Consider the following 17,907-nt stretch of genomic DNA (forward strand, 5'->3'; position numbering starts at 1 on the left):
GTATTTCACATTTGGGGTATGCTGGTTTGAACCTTTTTTCTCTTTCATATCAATCCTACTGACTTTCCTTTTTATTTTTTCAACATCTTTCACTCCTAGACCTGTATCTTATTCTTTGTGTCACACCCAACCAGGGTGGCGGAGGGATGGAGGCCATTATTCCCCATTTCTCCTTTTGGGGCAGGTGCAAGGTAAGATGTCCTATTGGCAACCTAGAAGTTGTCCTTCAGTTTTGTGGGTGCATAGCAAGAGACCCAAGGGGACTCATTTTCCCCAGAGTGTTTGGTAACACAGCGCGGGATCCGTGCACACACAGGGCTTGTCTAATTAATTACTGTTTATACTCTTGCAGTTCCTTTCACATCCTTTTCTTCCTGGCTGGAATCAGGAAATCAAAACAAAGCACCCTCATTGGGGCAGCCTGAGCAGGGTCTAAGCCCACATCCTGAGCCCTGGGATTCGAAGCTGGGAAGAGGGGCTGTGGCATGTAGGTGAGTCCACTCTGGCGAGACAGGGCCCTGCTGGCCACTGGGGTCTGGGCCGGACAGTTGCCATCCCTCTCCTGCTTCTGAATCTTCCAGTTAGAACACCCCCAACTGGTCTGGGTTCCTTCCTGTGCCACTAGGGAGCTCTGCATCATGAGACAAATTATGATGTCAATGAGTAGTTTGAACATTTCCATCCATTCATTTGTTCAACCAGTATTTATGGAGCACCTACTACATGGCATGGCTCAAGGGTTGGGGGTGCATCAGTGCACATGAAAGAGAAAGATGTCTGCTCTTGTGGAGTTTACACTCTAGCAGGAGAGACTAACTATAGTGCAATAAGTGAGTAATCACAGAGCTATGGAAAAAAGGAAAGTGGAGCCGGGAAACGAGATTGAAGAGCCAGAGAGGCGGGGGGGGGGGGGGCGATTTTAGAATGAAAGTCCCAGGGGAACCTCAAGTGACACTACAAGTGAAGCTCTGTGTCCAGGTGTCCACGGCTTAGGGCCAGGGGAATATTGACAGTAAGCCAGGGCCTGGAGCCCAAGAGAGGTGCCCTTGGTGGAGGAGAGACTCGCAGGCCCGGCTGTGAACTTACAGACCGTCTTGTCCGCCACCCTACAAACCAGGCACCTCTTCCCCCAGGGAAATGGAGACATGGCAGGAGCTCCTTGCCCTCGGGAGCTCTAACCCTACAACCAGCAAGCCACCTCCCTACTCACAGCTGATGTTGGTGTCCCCACACACCCTTCCCGGTCCCTCCTCATCTGTGCAGGAGCTGAAACACCTGCCCTCCATCACGTTGTCTCAGACTTGTAAGGGGAACGTGGGAGTTGAGACGTGGCCTCATCTGCAGAGACAGAGAGCGAGCACGTGTGTACACAACTGTGCATTTGTGTCTGGGAGTATGTGTGTGTGTGCCTAACAGTTCCGACTATGGCAACTCAGGCCTAGAGTTAACTTCTCAGGTCATTCATTCATTCAACTTAGGAGTGCTTACTGCCTGATGCTGGCACTCTAGGACGAGTGCCTGCTGTTCAGCCTGTGTGACAAGATGCTGAGTGACAGTGACCAGATTATGTCGCTTAGGGTCTGGGGGTGCCAGTTACGTAGACTGCATAAATAAGATTGAAAAGTTTCATTATTTTTCCTCCTGAAAGACACGATGGCCCTATAATGTCCCAGGAAAGAGGATCCTGGTCACTCATTTCCCACCAAGGGTCCTGCCTGCTATCTCTGCCTCAGAGTAAGGCAGATCAAGGCCAGGACACCTAAGAGAGCCAAAGTTGTATGCTCAAGGCTCTTGAGAGGAGCAGAGCCCAAATCCCTCACCTCCCTCCTTGGGCACCTCACCTGCCCCCTCTTGTCTGCACCCTGCCCACCCCAACACAGGCCCCAGTTTGCAAAGTGATTGGTCTGTCTGGTGCATGTGCTTACACAGGAGCCCCTTGAGATTCTGGGGACTTCGGAGACTTGCCTGAAAGGGAAACAGGTCTACTTCTGGCTCTGGCACCGCCTGAATGTGGGGCACACGTCTCCATAAGCCTTGCCACCCCCTGCCCCCGCTCTGGGAAGGAGACCTGGCCCTGTGGCCGCCCACATCACCAGGTTGGCTTCCACTTGCCTCCGTGTTTAGGCTTGAGGGTCCTCGGGTTCAGTCAGCCCCCACACTGCCTCTCCAGTTCCAGCTCCATTTCCAGGCCTGCCAAATGAGACCCCACCCTCTCCTTCTTGTAGCTGGGCCCGGCCCAGAAATCTGGCAGTGTAGACCTTGACCGGGAAGTTTGGGGGAGGACGTGAAAGGAACGAGGCAAGGGAGGACACCGGGGGTTGCCTGTATCTTTAAAGATGAATGGCACTGTTTGCTCATTAGGGAGATTATTCCAAGCAAGAAGGCAGCCAGAACGGTCTAGTGCAAGCATCTGCCTGCTACTGGGAGCCGATATTTATTGTTCAATCCTTCAATGGATGTAAATCAACAGCCCGGCCCAGATAATGTTCCAGTAAACAAACAAGCAGCTGCCAGGAGCTCCCCGGATGGCTGACCTTTGTGGAGGCCACCCTGCTGATGTTTTAATAGCGCTCTGCCTGGCAGCGCAGACACTCACCGTGCCAGGGATGAAGAGAGGTGGATGGGTTGGAGGGAAAGGGGGACGTGCTGCTAGGAGTAGCCCGGGCTGCAGACTGAGCAGGAGGGGCAGGCCGGGGATGCCTGGGCACCGGAGTAGGTGTGCCTGTGTGTGCCCCCGGGGGCACACATGCCTGCCCTGGGTCGGCTGCCTGCAGGGGATGGCGCGGTGTGTGCCAGACGTTGTGATGGAGGTTCTTGCGTGGTCCAGGCAGGACTGATGCCCAAGTCACTCTGCCCTAATGCGGGCTCACCCATTGTTGCTTTTCTCATCTTTATGGAAGTATATTTGACAAATAAAAATTGTATGTGCTTAACCTGTAGGACTTGATGTTGTGATATGTGTATTTATACGTACATTGTGAAATAATTGGCGCGATCAAGCTAATTAACATATCCGTCACCTCATAGGGTTACCACTTTCTTTCTTCGTGTGTGTGTGTGTGTGTGTGTGTGTGTGGTGTGATGCAAACTCCTAAGATCTATGCTTTTGGCAAATTTCAAGTATACACTGTGATCACATTGCTGTATGTTAGGTCTTTAGAATTTATTTATCCTCTATAACTGAATCTTTATGCCTTGACCAGCATCTCCCCATGCCACGCTCCCCCTGGCCCTTGGCAATCTCTATTCTACTCTCTGCTTCTGAGTCTGACTATTTTAGATTCCACATAGAAATGAGATCATGAAATATTTGTCTTCCTATATTTGGCTTATGTCACTGAGCATGATGCCCTCCAGGTTCATCTGTGTGGTTACAAATGGCAGGATTCCCTCCCTTTTTTAACATTTAATAATATTCTCCTATTTGTATGCATGGATTACATATATTTAATACATACACTCTACATCCATGTGATATATATATCAAGTTTTCTTTATCTATTCAGCTGTCAACAGACGCTTAGACTGCTTGCGTGTTTGGCCGTTGTGAATAACTCACTGGTTGTTAAATATTGAAATTCTTCCCCATGACTGGCAGTTGGCTGTGCCCCTAGACCCCCAAGAGCCCACACCATCCAGGTCCTGCTTTGCCCCTAGAGCAGTATTGTCAGGTGCAACTGGAGCCTCTGAGACTGTGCCCCCTGTAGCATCTCTTCTGACTGCTTGGTTCTTTCTCAGCACTTCTTAGATGTTTCTGACTGTCACCCAGGGTACAGGGCAATCCTTGCCAAGCAAGAGGTGTGTCCAGAGTGCCTATAGCCTGAATGCAGAAAGAGAAGGCAAGGGCATATCAAATAAGCTTGCTGAGGGCGAGGCTAGATCAGAACCGAGCCCACACACAGCTGTGTGTTATAACTCGCCTGGACTGATGGGGACCACACAGCTGGTTGGAGTTTACAGCTTGTGAGCTCCAGAAAAACGAAGACAGTAGAGCACATGAAGGTCCCAGGAGATACAAAGGTGTTGTAGCCGTGGAGAGGAGTGAGCAAGATCTCAGCTGAGGGAACCTCTAGAAGGATTGTCAGCAGCCAAATTATTAGCAAGGTCGCTTGGAGAGTACAGATCAGAAGGCAGGGATGACGATAACCTAGAATTGTGCCATCCAGTAGGACAGCCACTGGCCACACGTGGTCATTAAGCACCTTTAAAAGTGTGGCTTGCTAAAAAAAAAAAAAAAAAGTAAAAATAAAAAAAATAAAGTGTGGCTTGTCCATATTAAGGTTTGCTGTAAGTCTTAAATACCCATCAGGATTCAGAGATGTAGCATGAGGGAACGTATGTAAAATATATCACAAACAATTTCTTATACTGTATATATGTGAAAGTAATAATTAGTATTTGGCGCACATTGTGTTAGATAAAACAGATCATTAAAGCTAATTGTAATTAATTAAGCAATTTTACCTATCTTTTTAATGTCACCATTAGTAGAAAATTTAAAATTTCACATGTGGCCCACATTTGTGACTGGCATTGTATTTGCGTTGTCCGGCGCCGGTTAGAAGAATGTTCCGTTGGGTCTATGGCAAGACTTGAAGGGACAACCACACCCCATCACAGAACACGTCTACACTCAGTCTCCTCAGGACAGTGCTGAGTGAAGAGAACCAGATTCTTCCCTCTGACCCTTCATATTTTCACTCTTCTCTCCCTGGACCAATATGGATATGCCTTAATAAAATCTGTTCGTACCACTGATTTTGCTACTCCAGATCCATCTTCCTGTGGACTTAAAAGATTTTTATCTCCAAAGGTGGCTTTTGAATAAACCTGATATTACTCACTATGTGTTTTATTACCCACATTTGCAGAGTTGGAGGTGCCACGTTGGTAGCCCTTTTGTCTGTATGGTGCACACCCGCTCCCTGAAGTCTCCCCTGGGGCTGAGCCAATGATTCCTGGTTACACTCCAATCAGTGGCCAGATCTTCTGGGAAGAGGGAATGGAGGCCGATGAACACCCTTGGTTGTAGCATTCGCCACTTGGCCTTATGTGTGTGGTATCTGAGCCCTTTAGGAGACAGGCCTCCCGGAGGACAGGGCAAAGACCCTCCTTTCTTCTACCGAAGCTGGCTCTGAGCCTGGAACACAGTGGCGTTCCATGAATGCCCTGTGGATGATGAATGAATGCAGAGTGTCCCTCTGTCAGGGGGCATGTAGGGTCAGGACTTGATCTTCTCCTTGGTGTTAGCCTCAGAGAATAACATCGTCTAAACACCCAAATTTACATTATCAGCTTCTTTACATCTTCTACCTTAAAAAAAAAAATAAACTTCTATGTCCATCCTTTCTCAGTGCTCAGGTGATCCACAAGTATCACCTGCATAGTGTGAAAGAAGAAATCCTGTTTGTTCTAAGCTGCCACCTCCCAAGCTTCGGGGTGGCTCTTGTGTTGGCAACTGAACCAGAGCCACTGGCCAACACATCTCCTTTGATCTCATCTATGCCTTTGTGGCCTGAGGTGTCTTTCCTAGGCTGTTCTCCAGGTGCAGGCATCTGGATTATGTTTCTACCTTATCAGGGGTGGACTGAACATGCTATTCTGTATTCAAGTGAACTTGGCCAGGAGAATGGCTTTGTTTGTTTTCCCCTGAAATCCCATTTGAATGCTGCTTGCCATGTTGCTGGCCACTTGGGCTGCCACGGAGTATGGGAAATAGTGAATGATGACACCGAGCACTCCTTTCTTCCTCCTGCCTCTCACGTTGAGTATTCCTTGATCACACCTTGATCAGCTCAAGAATCCATGCCCATTGGTAGAATGTGGCTCCTTTTCCTGTCGGGAGTTGACCATTTATAATAACTACTCATTTTTCCCATCTTTATTAAGGCATAAGTGAGAAATAAAAATTATATATATTTAGGGCATACAACTTGATATCTGTATGTCTTGTGACATAATTGGCACAATCAAGCTAATTAGCATATCCATCACTTTACATAGTTAACCATTTTCCTTGTGTGTGTGTGATGAGAACACTTAAGATCCACCTTCTTAGTAAATTCCAAACACACGATTCAGTATTATTAACTCTAGTCACATTGCTGTATGTTTGATTTTCAGAGCTTACTCATCTTCTAACTGAAACTTTGTGCCACTTGACCAACATCTCCCCATTTTCCTCAACCCCCCGCCCTTGGCTACCATTATTCTAGCCTTTGCTTCTAGGACTCTCACTAGTTTAGATTCCACATATAAGTGAGATCATGCAGTATTTGTCTTTCTGTGTCTGGCTTATTTCATATAGCATAATATTCTCCAGGTTCATCCATGTGGTTGCAAATGGCAGGATTTCTTTCTTTTTTAAGGCTTTATTATATATATATATATCATATACATATATACATACATCTATATATGTTTTGTATATATACATATATAACATGTATGTATATCTATATGTGTGTGTGCGTGTGTATATATATATATATATAGTATCTTTTCATCCATCAATGGATATTTAGGTTGTTTCCATATCTTGGCTATTATAAATAATACTGTAATAATCATGGGAATGCAGTTATCTCTTTGAGATACTGATTTTGTTTCCTTTGAATAAATACCCAGGAGTAGGATTGCTGGATCATAAAGAAGTTCTATTTTTTTTTATTTCTGAGGACCCTCCGTACTGTTTCCCATAGTGACTATACCAATCTTCATTTTCAGCAACAGTGCCCAAGAGTTCCCTTTTCCCCACACCCTTGCCCGCACCTATCAGTGACTACTTAGTGAGCACCAACTGTTTCCTGGGTGCCATGCTGGGCAGTGGAGCTACAAGGCCGAGTCTCTACTCCCGTGAGATTCATGGTCCCAGCCTTTTTAGCCATGTGCCGCTCTCCTCCCCAGTGCTTGCTGAGGATATACCATTTTTCTGTAGTCCATCTCCATCATTGGCCTTCTTGCTATCCCAAAGAGCTTAGATTCATCTGCTTATCTTCTAGCTCCCTCCTCTAGACCGCTTATACAAAATATTAAATAAGATAAGTCATTACACCAGCACTTGGGAAATGCCCCCAGTCCCACTCTTCCATGCAGAAACATGTCTTCTTCTGCCTCTAAGTCGATTCTCTCTCCACGGTCAAACTGCCCAAAGTCCCACAGAGACTCATTATTTTTAAATGTCTTTTCGCATGGAACCTTGCCAAAACCTTTCGGGAAATCTAAATCACTAAGGGCCAAGCACTGAACTAGGAATCGGGAGCCCTGAGTTCTAGTCCTGACTGTTACTGGTTTTTCACTGAACTTCAGGTAATGCACAGAACGGCCTCCGCCTCAGTTTCTTCATCAGCAAAATGAGAACGGTTATACTAGTAGTCAACATCATAAAAATCCTACAGCCACCAGATGAGACAGTATTATTTAAGAATGCTGTGCAAGGTAGAAAACAAAAATATAAGGGATCATTATTTGAAAATTTACAACAACAAAAAAAAGAAAAAAGAAAAAGAAAGAAAATTTATAACAGCATCGTCTTCATTCATATGCATGATTCTTTCCCAAAAGAACTGCAGTAGGCGCAGACATGGTCCCTCTGGCACTCCCGGGGTGGTTTGTTTAACATCAACTACTTTCACTTCCAGAAGGGATATAGGTTTATACAACCAAAAGAACCTGGTTCAACATGCGTTAGTAGAGTACATGAACACACGGAGGCATGGGCAGAATCAGTCAGACCTTGGTATGGGTTGAGGCCACGCCATTTGCTCGATGTGTGACCATGAACAAGTTACTAAACCTCTCTGTGCTTCACCTGTAAATGGGATGTTAATGCTTACTTTGCAGAGTTATGGGAAGTTAATATATGTAAAAAGCCTGCATCAGACCTGACATATGGTAGCCACACAGTTATTAGCAGTTCTTGTTGCTATTGTTTACATGAAGCCCAAGGAGCCAGCAGCTGGGCCATCCTACCTAAATTTGATGATTATCCATCATTCAGCCATTTCTACCACAAACTCCTCTTATCCAAGATCTGTGTGAGATTCTTCCAACAGATGGATGAATGAATGCTTTCCTTTCTGCTTTCTGAAATAAGAAGTGGACTATAGAGGGGTGTGGGGAAGACTGCCTTTCTAATTACTGCTTCCCCCCCCCCCAGGCAGAGTGTGAAAGGGGGTACCATAACCCCATCCTGCCTCCCTGGGGAAGGCCCATGAAAACTTGCCCTAGGTCCTCCTGGGTATGTCCCTCTGTCCCTGCCCTAGCTCACGCAGTTTCTTCTGATGTCCACCAACATCCAGCACATCACCTGTGCTAAAGAGCAGGGGTTTGGGGCCCAATGATAAAGAAGATTGATCAGAAACTGCATCTAATTTCTCTTGGGGATCAGACCATGGGCACTGGAATGGACTCAGATCTACCAGCATTTCCTAGGGCAGCCTGCTCCTGCTGGCAGCCTTAGGGGGCTGGAGACCAGCCAGCATGCTCAGTATCACTCTTGTAGTTCTTATGCTGCAGCTCCAGAGGTGACTCACAGCTGGGGATGAAGCCTGGCTGGGCTGGGGGCCAAGGCCATCGCCACGCGGTCAGACTTGGGTGGTAATCCCAATTGGTTTTGCATGAACTCTCATTTCATTCAGATTAAGGAAGGACCTGGCCAGGATAGACATCTGGTGGCATGGGGGTGGGCACAGAAGCGGGAGGGCTACTGGAATCTGAGGCATTTTGATTTTCAGAGCTAAAATTATTCCCTTTCATTCCTTTATTGGTTTTTGATTTTGTTTTTGTCTTAGTGAGCTTCATGAGAAATCAGCAGAGAGGAGTTTTAACTGCTTTCTTTTATTTCTTCATTTTTTAAATAAATATTTGTCAAGCTCAAATATTTCAGCATCAGAATCAGGAATGACTGGCAAAAGTGTCTGGAACTGTATAGACCAGAGACCCTGACCTCAGCCCCCTACCTTTATCTAGGTGGCATGCCTCAGGGGGTAAACACGAAACCCACCAAGGAACAAGATCTCATGTAAAGGGTGGTAGGAAAAGCATGGACTTCAGAGTTGAACCTAATTTTAATACTGTCCCCAGTTTTTTAAAAAAATTGTATTTATTGATTCATGAGAGATACAGAAAGAGAGAGGCAGAGACACAGGCAGAGGGAGAAGCAGGCTCCCTGCAGGGAGCCCAACGCGGGACTCGATCCCAGGACCCTGGGATCATGTCCTGAGCCGAAGGCAGATGCTCAACCACTGAACCACTCAGGAGCCCTGTCTCCAGATTTTATAGCTCAGGCTAATTGTTTAGTGCACCTCTGTCTCATTTTCCTCATCTTTTGTATCAGTATAGCAGTTAGGACTTTTGATGTTGAAAAAAAAAAAAAAAGGTCTTTTTATTCTTTTAACAATAAGGAAATAACTTGAGTAACTAGAAAATCCTGACATAGAGCAGGCTTTGGAGTCAGTTTGATTCAGTGGCTCAGGGACATCACCAAAGACTAATTTTTTTCCCCATCTCTGTACCTAAACCTTTCCTGGTTTCAACTCCCCTCTTTATGACAAGAGGGCTGCCCACAGTTCTTAGAGCTAGCTGTCTTTTTGACCTACTGAGGGTGAGGAGAAATTCTCTCTTGCCTGATCACAAAACACTATTTGTCCCTGCTTTGCTCTGAGTGCACATGTTGATGGCTTGGACCTGCTTTCTCTCAATCACTGTGGCAACAGAGTGAGATTAAACTGATTTGCTTGTGCCCTATTGGGAGCACCCCCCCCCAGGGGACGCAGGGGGTGGATCCTGTCTTGCCCCCAAGGTGAGAGAGGGTGGAATGGATGCTGGAGAGGCCGTGCAAAGTCAGGACAAATGACCACTAAGCCCGCAGGATTGAGAGGATTACACCAATAAGGAATTATGTGCAAAACCATTTCTTAGTGCCTGATGTCTAGGAAGGGCTTAAAGATAGTGCTTAAGAGGAAAACAAACAAACCGAGCCTGGAACAAACCTTAAAGCAAACACACAAATCACAAAATAACCTAGTGTGAGAGTTCGGTGAATTCAACAGAAACGAGAGGCAGCACTTTCAGATGAATTGATGTCATCAGTAGATGTTAATGTGGTGTCCCTTCTGTAATTTATTTGCTCTGAATAACTTCTCTTCTCCTTGATCTCATGAGAGGCTAAAAATTAAATATTAAAAATTAAAAGTAAGAGTGCATTATGGGAATATATGGAATATAATTTTTTCTTTAGTTTTGTTACTGAAACCTCTAAAATTACACTGTGGGTACCTTATGGAGTCTTCTACAAATGGCATTGACTCAAGTTTGGTGATCCTCTAGCTACTGCCTCTCCCTGTCTCCCTCTGGATGTTTGATCCCAACCTAGGTGGGTGGCATTGTTAGTACTGGGCAGCGATTGCACTGAATCTATGAGCTCAGGCTCCTAACTCCTAATGATTCTGATTCTAGAGACCTGGGCCGGCACCCCAGGTCAGATGAGCACCATGTGGCGTTGGGAAGCTGCTGTCTAGATTTGTCATCCACTACGGGGGAGCATGGGCAAAAGTCTGTCCTGGCTGTCTCCACGTTGTGCAAGCAGTTCTAGGAAGATCTGTGGATGGCCCAGGGGTGATCTGCCGTGCTAAGTGTTCTCAGAAGTTTGGAGATGACTCATGATCAACGTGCATTTTCCTGGAATGCTCATGTCCCCTTCCCTGGGGATGTGAATAGAACCTCTAGGAGGTTTCAAGACCTACATCTAGTCCTAAGCCTGAAGCAGAAGCCTATGGTTTAATGGTCAGAATGAGTCCACTCAGTGTGAAACTTCTGGGGTTGGCACTTTGCCTAGTTCCCCTCAAAGATGTGCCATACTAATGTTAGGGATTAATAACAGGGGAAACTGGATATGGGGTATATGGGATCTCTCTCTACTGTCTTTATAAGTTTTCTATAAATGTAAAAGTGATCTAAAATAAAATGCTTTTTAAAAAAGAAAAAACAAACAAACAAACAAAAAGATGTGGCAGTGATAGCTGGGTAGCTTTTTCAAGGAATGAGCCTGCATCCTTACACCCAACTATTTTCTGAGAACAAATCTAACAAATAATATCTATCGCCTTTCTGTTACATGATGACACTCTCATGTGAGGCAGCTTCAGTTACCTACAGTTTACCCAATTCCCAGTCCCTGCTCCCTAATACCAACCTTATCCTCCTCTCCGAAGACTATAAGCCAAGCCTCAAAGACTAAAGCCTGAGGCAGAGAGCCAGAGAGGACGACACTAGGTGCTTTGTGATACCTGGTTTGGTCTCCCTGCCTTCCCTTCTCTTTGCTTTTCCCACCAGGAGGCCCATGGGGGGGCTTCTCACCCCAGATCCTCATGGCCTGGCCTTGGGGGCAGAGCTCCCTGCCTCTCCCGTAGCTGTTGGGAGGGTGTCGGGGCTGACGCTGGACTTCAGGCAGTGTAGGATCTGAACTCATATCATCTCTCCTCTTCCTCTTCTCCACAGATCCGGGTGGATGGGCCCAGGGGCAATGCCCTCCAGTATGAGACTGTGCAGGTGGTGGACCCCGGCCCAGTCCTCCGGGATATGGCCTTCTCCAAGGACCACGAGCAACTCTACATCATGTCAGAAAGGCAGGTAAGGCTCTTGGGCTCTGTTAGACATTTGTTTTGCTGCTAAGTACTAGCCTGTGGCTCAGTGGAAACCTACGGGAGGCCAGCTGCAGAGAAGGCATTTGATTTATTTGGCTCAGTGTGTATCTTTTTGGTTATGCTGCCTGGGGACTGAGGCTGAGTGCCCTGAAACAGGGAATAAAGCATTTAAAATATCAAAACATCTGGGAGTCTAGAACAAATCCACTACCTTCAAAGTGATGGGTGAGTATAGATTCAGGGCCAACCTTTACTCTCTTTTGAAGAAACACGGTACAGATGCCCACATTTTTTTGTCCAGATTTCCCTACACAAAGTATAATCTCCTACCAAGGTCACCTTCTATGGTGGGCAAGGATGAGTTGCCCAAAAATCTTGGTTGAGGTAACATCACAGAATGGTCAAATGGATGGAGATTCAAAAAAAAAAAAAAAAAAACAGGGTTTGTGTGTGTGAAGTGAGACGATACAGCATACTTTCTGAGCCTTTGTGTGTACCTTATAACTCTAGCATGAAGTTCCAGCGAATTCCTTGAGGCCAAGCCAGGCAGAAGAGGGAGGGTGCAGGAATTACTGTTAACTGATACTGAGTAGGAAGTAGCAAAGTTGGGCTTTGTTCCTGGAACTCAGCTGAGTACTAAGTAAGTTCTTCAAGGCTCCTTGGCTTATACCAGGGCTCATATGTCTATAGCAGGCAAAGGTATAAATATCAGCTTGCAAATTCCATATATTCAAGAGTATTTCTGGGAGTGCCCTAATTCACAGCCCAGAGTGCTCCACCCCACAAGCACTACCCCCTCAAGGGTGGATTAGCCCTGCCACACCTTGCCTCTCTCATCTCTATGTTGGCTGGGTCATTCCCAGGAGCTGTCGCTCCAGTCCATGAATATGTATGTGACAAAGGCAGCAGCCATGAGGGGCAGATCCCATCTCTTATTCATCTTCATTAGTGAGGCCTGAACTCCCCAGAGGACCTTGCCGACAGAGTCTGGATTGTTCTGTCTGTCCCCTCTCCGCATAGGGAAAGAGATGAATACCACATTATGCCACCCACAGGGCTTGTGCATTATGCCTTGGCAGCCCACAGCAGCTCCATCCTCCCCAAGAGCTCGATGACATCTTCTCTCGGTGTGGGACTCCCCACTCAGCCACACTGGGACCCTTTGTGGTGCCTTCGTGGAGGCTGCCCTGGTCTGGGGATTGCCTGATGTGGGGCCAACAGAGGCACATTTTACCCCAAGAGACAGGACAGGGTATGAGGCTTCTCCTCTGCTTTCATTCCTTGCTCTTTTTCAATGGGGCCCACATCCCACACTCCCTGCCTACCGTTGAGGCCCTAGATACTGAGGGAAAGCAGCTTTCCTTAGTAGAATGAATCCTTTGGAGAAGACCCAGTACCCCCACAGGACATTAAGTATTTCAGGATGTCTTGCCTTACCTGTAAGCCAGGATCTCTGAACCTGGAACTTGAAGAACTTCCAAAGATGGAAAATATAAGCTATGTGGAGCCCCCTCTGATAACTGAGTTGGGATTGTGAGCTCTTTGTCCTCTGCCATTCTGCTTTCCTGAGAGCAGTCAGTGGTCAGTGCCCACTCAGGCTTGGAGAATGAGGTCCACTGGAAGCTCTGGATTATTGGAAAAGAAAGGATGGCAGGAATGGATGGGGCCAGGGCATTCATCTATTCTGGGGCTGCTCCTCGCTGAGATGGAGGGCAGCCTGCCATCAAAACAAGAGGCCAAGGCCCCTGACAGCTGGCCCAACCCTGGTATCCAGTGGGTTTGCACATTCTTTTTGTGGGGAGCGGTAGTACAGCAAAATGGTTAAGTGCACAGGCTTTGGTGTAAGAATACCTGAGCATGAACCTTAGCTCCACCGTTTACCAAGTATAATTTCAGGTAAGTTCCGTAACCTCTTTAAGACTTAGAATGGCATACTCAACCATTGTGGAAGTAATAATAACATCCGATAGTGTCCCAAGGAGCAAATGATGCAGTGCATGTAACAAGCCCAGCACAGAGTAAGGGCTTGGTGATTGGAAGCACTTATTCTTATGACACTGCAACAGGAGGGTCTGGACATTGCCCATGTTTGAAGTCAGGCAAGTGGGGGCACCAAGATTCTGGGTGACCTATCAGGTATGGAGCTTGGGAGTTCAGATGGAGGCTGAGGTGGGCAGGGATTCAGTCCCAGTAAAAGTAGATCAAGAACCCACAATCTGCTTTATTGACTGGGCATACCAAGTAGAGCTGCGGGCAAGAGCATTTGGTAAATATTCTAGGGCTATTCCAGCGTCTGTCAGCTGATGGGTCGGTGTCCGCCATGCTGTGTCAGAGCACTTTGCAGCGCTGAGTCTACAGGTCAGTCTGTATAAGCTCAGCAATGATGTCTGTTCTGCTCGGAGGGCACCTCCCTTTCTCATCTGGCTAGTTTTGCGTTATCCATCAAAACTGAGCTGTGCTGCCACGTTCTACCATGAGTGATTGATGACTTCTGGGTAGACAACTCTTTGGTAGCTCTTCTCACACTGGGATGTCTTTCTCTCTTACCAGACTGTCAGCAGCTTGAGGGCCACCCTATGTCTTCTTTGTCTAAAACTCACCTCACCTACACCTTTGATATTGATAATTATTTGATGAATGAATGAATGAATCCCCATTGTCATCATTGACCCAGAATTGGAAAAGAGAGGGACCGATACAAATTATCTGCTGCTTATCTTAATTCCCAAGTTTAAACTTATATATATAATCAGAAGACCACACTTCGGACAAAGGAAGTATCTCCCAAACCTCAGTCATCTGTTTATCACCACCATAACTTTTATCCTGCCCTGAACTATTTTTTGCTTTGTGTTTTTATTTAAATAAACATACTGTTTAAACCTAAATAGCCTAATTTAACCACCTTTTACATAGTACTATTATAGATCTGATGTGCTAGTCATATATAATGCCTAATTGTGATATTGTGGCTTATAATAAGAAACATATATTTAGTCTTCATCCCCATTTCTGGCACTGGGCTACTAAAACCCATGGAATTTCCTGAGTGACAAGAGCAATGAGAGAATCTTTTGTTATAGTATTTGGTCTCCTGTCCTCCGTTCCTGAAATCTTCAGGACCCATAAAACTGAAAAGGGTGTCTTGTTATTTGTAATAAGCCCCTTTCAGCCACCACTGAATTTTTGTAGGTTAGGTGACTTTTGGAAATCCCCTAAAGAAGGAGGGGGTGTGAGTTGGGGTGAGTGGGGTGTTGGTTGTCTCGGGAGCCAGCCATGTGATTAGAGGGGCGGAAAAGGTAAGGATGGTATAACTAGTAGAGGTAGAAGTGGAGAGTGGGAGGTGTGTGTGTGGGTGTGTGTGGGTGTGTGTACACACATGTATGCATACAAATACGGTATATTTCTTGGCTCTGTGACCATAGACAAGTTACTAACCCTCTCAGTACCCCATTTATTCATTCAATACTAACAATTATTGAGCACCTACTGTGAAGCAGCCACTCTCTAGATACTAGGGATTCTGTGAGGAACAAGACAGACAAAATCCCTGCCCTGTTAGTGCTTATATTTTAGGTAGAGACTCAAGATCACAAATGAGTAAGTGAATGAATGGTGTATCTCACATGCTGATGAATACAATGAAAAATTTAACAGATCCAGTGGGAATGAGGTGGTGGCCAGGAATATGATGGGGAATGCTCTTTAAGGAAGGTTGTCAGAGGGGCACCTGGGTGGCTCAGCGGTTGAGCATCTGCCCTTGGCTCAAGGCATGATCCCAGGGTCCTGGGATCAAGTCCTGCAATGGGTCCCCTGCATGGAGCCTGCTTCTCCCTCTGCCTGTGTCTCTGCCTCTATCTGTGTGTCTCTCATGAATAAATAAATAAAATCTTCTAAAAAAAACGAAAAAATAAACCTAAAAAAAAGGAAAGTTGTCAGAGAAAGCCTCCTAACAAGGAAACTTTTGAGCAGAGAGAAGGGTCAAGTGAAGTGTCAGGAGGCAACTGGTAGCAAATCCTCATCCAGGCAGAAGGAATAGCTAGCACGGAGGCGGGTGATGGGAACACGCCATGGCATTTCTGGGGATGCAGAAGGACTGCCTTGGAACGAGGAGTGGGAGATAGTAGGTGATGCCCTGGGAGAGAGGCCGTGCCTCAGCGTGTGGTCTGTGAAATGGGAATATAGTAAATGGTATTGATCCCTTTGGGCACTGACACAGGCCAGATGAGCTAATGCCCGTAGAAAGGGCTTGGCTCAGCATCTAGGAGTGAGTGAACACCCAAACTATTATGATGATTTGCAAATTGAATAATTCCAAGCCAGGATATTATTTGTGCTATTAGGAATATGTGAGTTCTTCTTTATTTCTCACCCAGTGAGACTTTCACTTTCCATTTGTACTTGTCCTGGGTGTGTCGGAGGGAGTGTACCCCTGGGTATCTCCGTAGAATGTGTGTGTGTGCACACCGCCCCTGTGTCCGCCCCTGCCTGTGTGTCTCCCATCAGCCTCCTTCTCGCTTCATACATGTCTGTGTGTATGTCTACAGTGTGTATTTACTACGACTCCAGTTCTCCCAAGGGAATGTCTACACACATTGAAACTGCTGTGATAAAAACCTGCCAAAGCAATGGGAGGGAAGTGAGAAAAAATGTCAGCAAGGCAGATGAATGAGATGAAGTGGTAGAGCTGGGCTGTCCTCAGGTGCCCTGGAGCAACCCCCATCGGGGAAGAAGCAGCTGTCCCCCACATAAGGCAAGTCTCTTTGATAGGCCCCAGACCAAGTGGCACATTCAGCATCTCGGCCATTTCACACCCCAGCCCTCCCCTGCCTGAAGGCCAGAGGCACCAGACATGTTTCTGTTTTGAAGACACACTTCCGTTGTGTCTGGGCCAAAGCCATCTTTCATGGCGTTCTTTGTTTTACAGACTCCTATTGACCTGCTGGGCCTGCTTCTAGGTCCAGGCTTGAGGACACTCTCATGAGCAGGTGACACTCGGGTCTTAGCTGTGATCCAGGACAAGATGCCTGTGGGTACTGAGGAGGTGGGTCTGGAGGTGGGTCCACCTGCTCTGAGTTCCTAGGAAGGCAGGGCCAGGTGGGGCAGCTCTCCTTGGTTCCTTCCAGCATAATCCGGTGGTCAAGTAGTGAGGGCCATCTTGCTTTACAACATATTACCCACACCTGAGTCATTCATTCACTCAACGAATATTCACTAAGCATCTACCATGTGCCAGGTGTTAGCCCAGGCACTGGGGACAAAAGGGGAAAGAAACAGATAAAAACTTTGACTGTAAGGGCTTGCAGTTTTAGGAAGGGGACACGAGGGCAGCCTGGGTGGCTCAGTGGTTTAGCGCTTGCCGTCAGCCCAGGGCGTGATCCTGGAGTCCCAGGATCGAGTCCTGCATCCCACTCCCTGCATGGAGCCTGCTTCTCCCTCTGCTTGTGTCTCTGCCCCCCCTTTCTCTGTGTCTCTCATGAATAAATAAATAACATCTTTAAAAAAAAAAAAAAAAGGAAGGGGACATGGCAGAGAAGCCACCGATGGACTGGGTAAATTATGCAGTAGACCAGGGGCAAAAGGACATGGGCCAGGGTAAGTGGGATCTGGAGTTCTAGTCAAAGCAAGAGAATTGCCATTTTCTTTATCTTTATCTTTTTCTTTTTCTTTTTTTTTGTGTGTGTATTTTTTTTTATTGGAGTTTGATTTGCCAACATGTAGTATAACACCCAGTGTTCATCCTGTCAAGTGCCCCCCTCAGTGCCTGTCACCCCGCCACCCCATCCCCCTGCCCACCTCCCCTTCCACCACCCCTTGTTTGTTTCCCAGAGTTAGGAGTCTCTCATGTTTTGTCACCCTCACTGATTTTTCCCACTCATTTTCCTTCCTTTCCTCTATGATCCCTTTCACTAATTCTTATATTCCCCATATGAATGAGACCATATGATGATTGTCCTTCTCCGATTGATTTACTTCACTCAGCATAATACCCTCCAGTTCCATCTACGTCAGTGTAAATGGTGGGTATTTGTCGTTTCTAAAGGCTGAGTAATATTCCATTGTATACATAAACCACATCTTCTTGATCCACTCATCTTTCGATGGACACCGAGCTGTCCTTCGCATCCACAGTTTGGCTATTGTGGACATTGCTGCTAGAAACATTGGGGTGCAGGTGTCTCAGTTTTTCACTGCATCTGTATCTTTGGGCAAATTTCCAGCAGAAAAGACCCCGAATAGCCAGGGGAATATTGAAAAAGAA

General features: G+C 46.4%; 1 protein-coding gene across 1 annotated transcript in view; it reads left to right on the forward strand.

The window, feature by feature from the left end:
- Positions 1-17,907, forward strand: part of PLXNA4 (plexin A4) — a 426,671-nt gene that overhangs the window by 258,593 nt on the left and 150,171 nt on the right. The window contains exon 4 of the mRNA XM_025471690.3: positions 11,500-11,631. Within this exon, the coding sequence (XP_025327475.1) occupies positions 11,500-11,631 (132 nt within the window). The remainder of the gene's footprint in view (positions 1-11,499; positions 11,632-17,907) is intronic.

The sequence above is a fragment of the Canis lupus genome, chromosome 14, assembly GCF_003254725.2.
Source record: "Canis lupus dingo isolate Sandy chromosome 14, ASM325472v2, whole genome shotgun sequence".
Taxonomy (NCBI): Eukaryota; Metazoa; Chordata; class Mammalia; order Carnivora; family Canidae; genus Canis; species Canis lupus.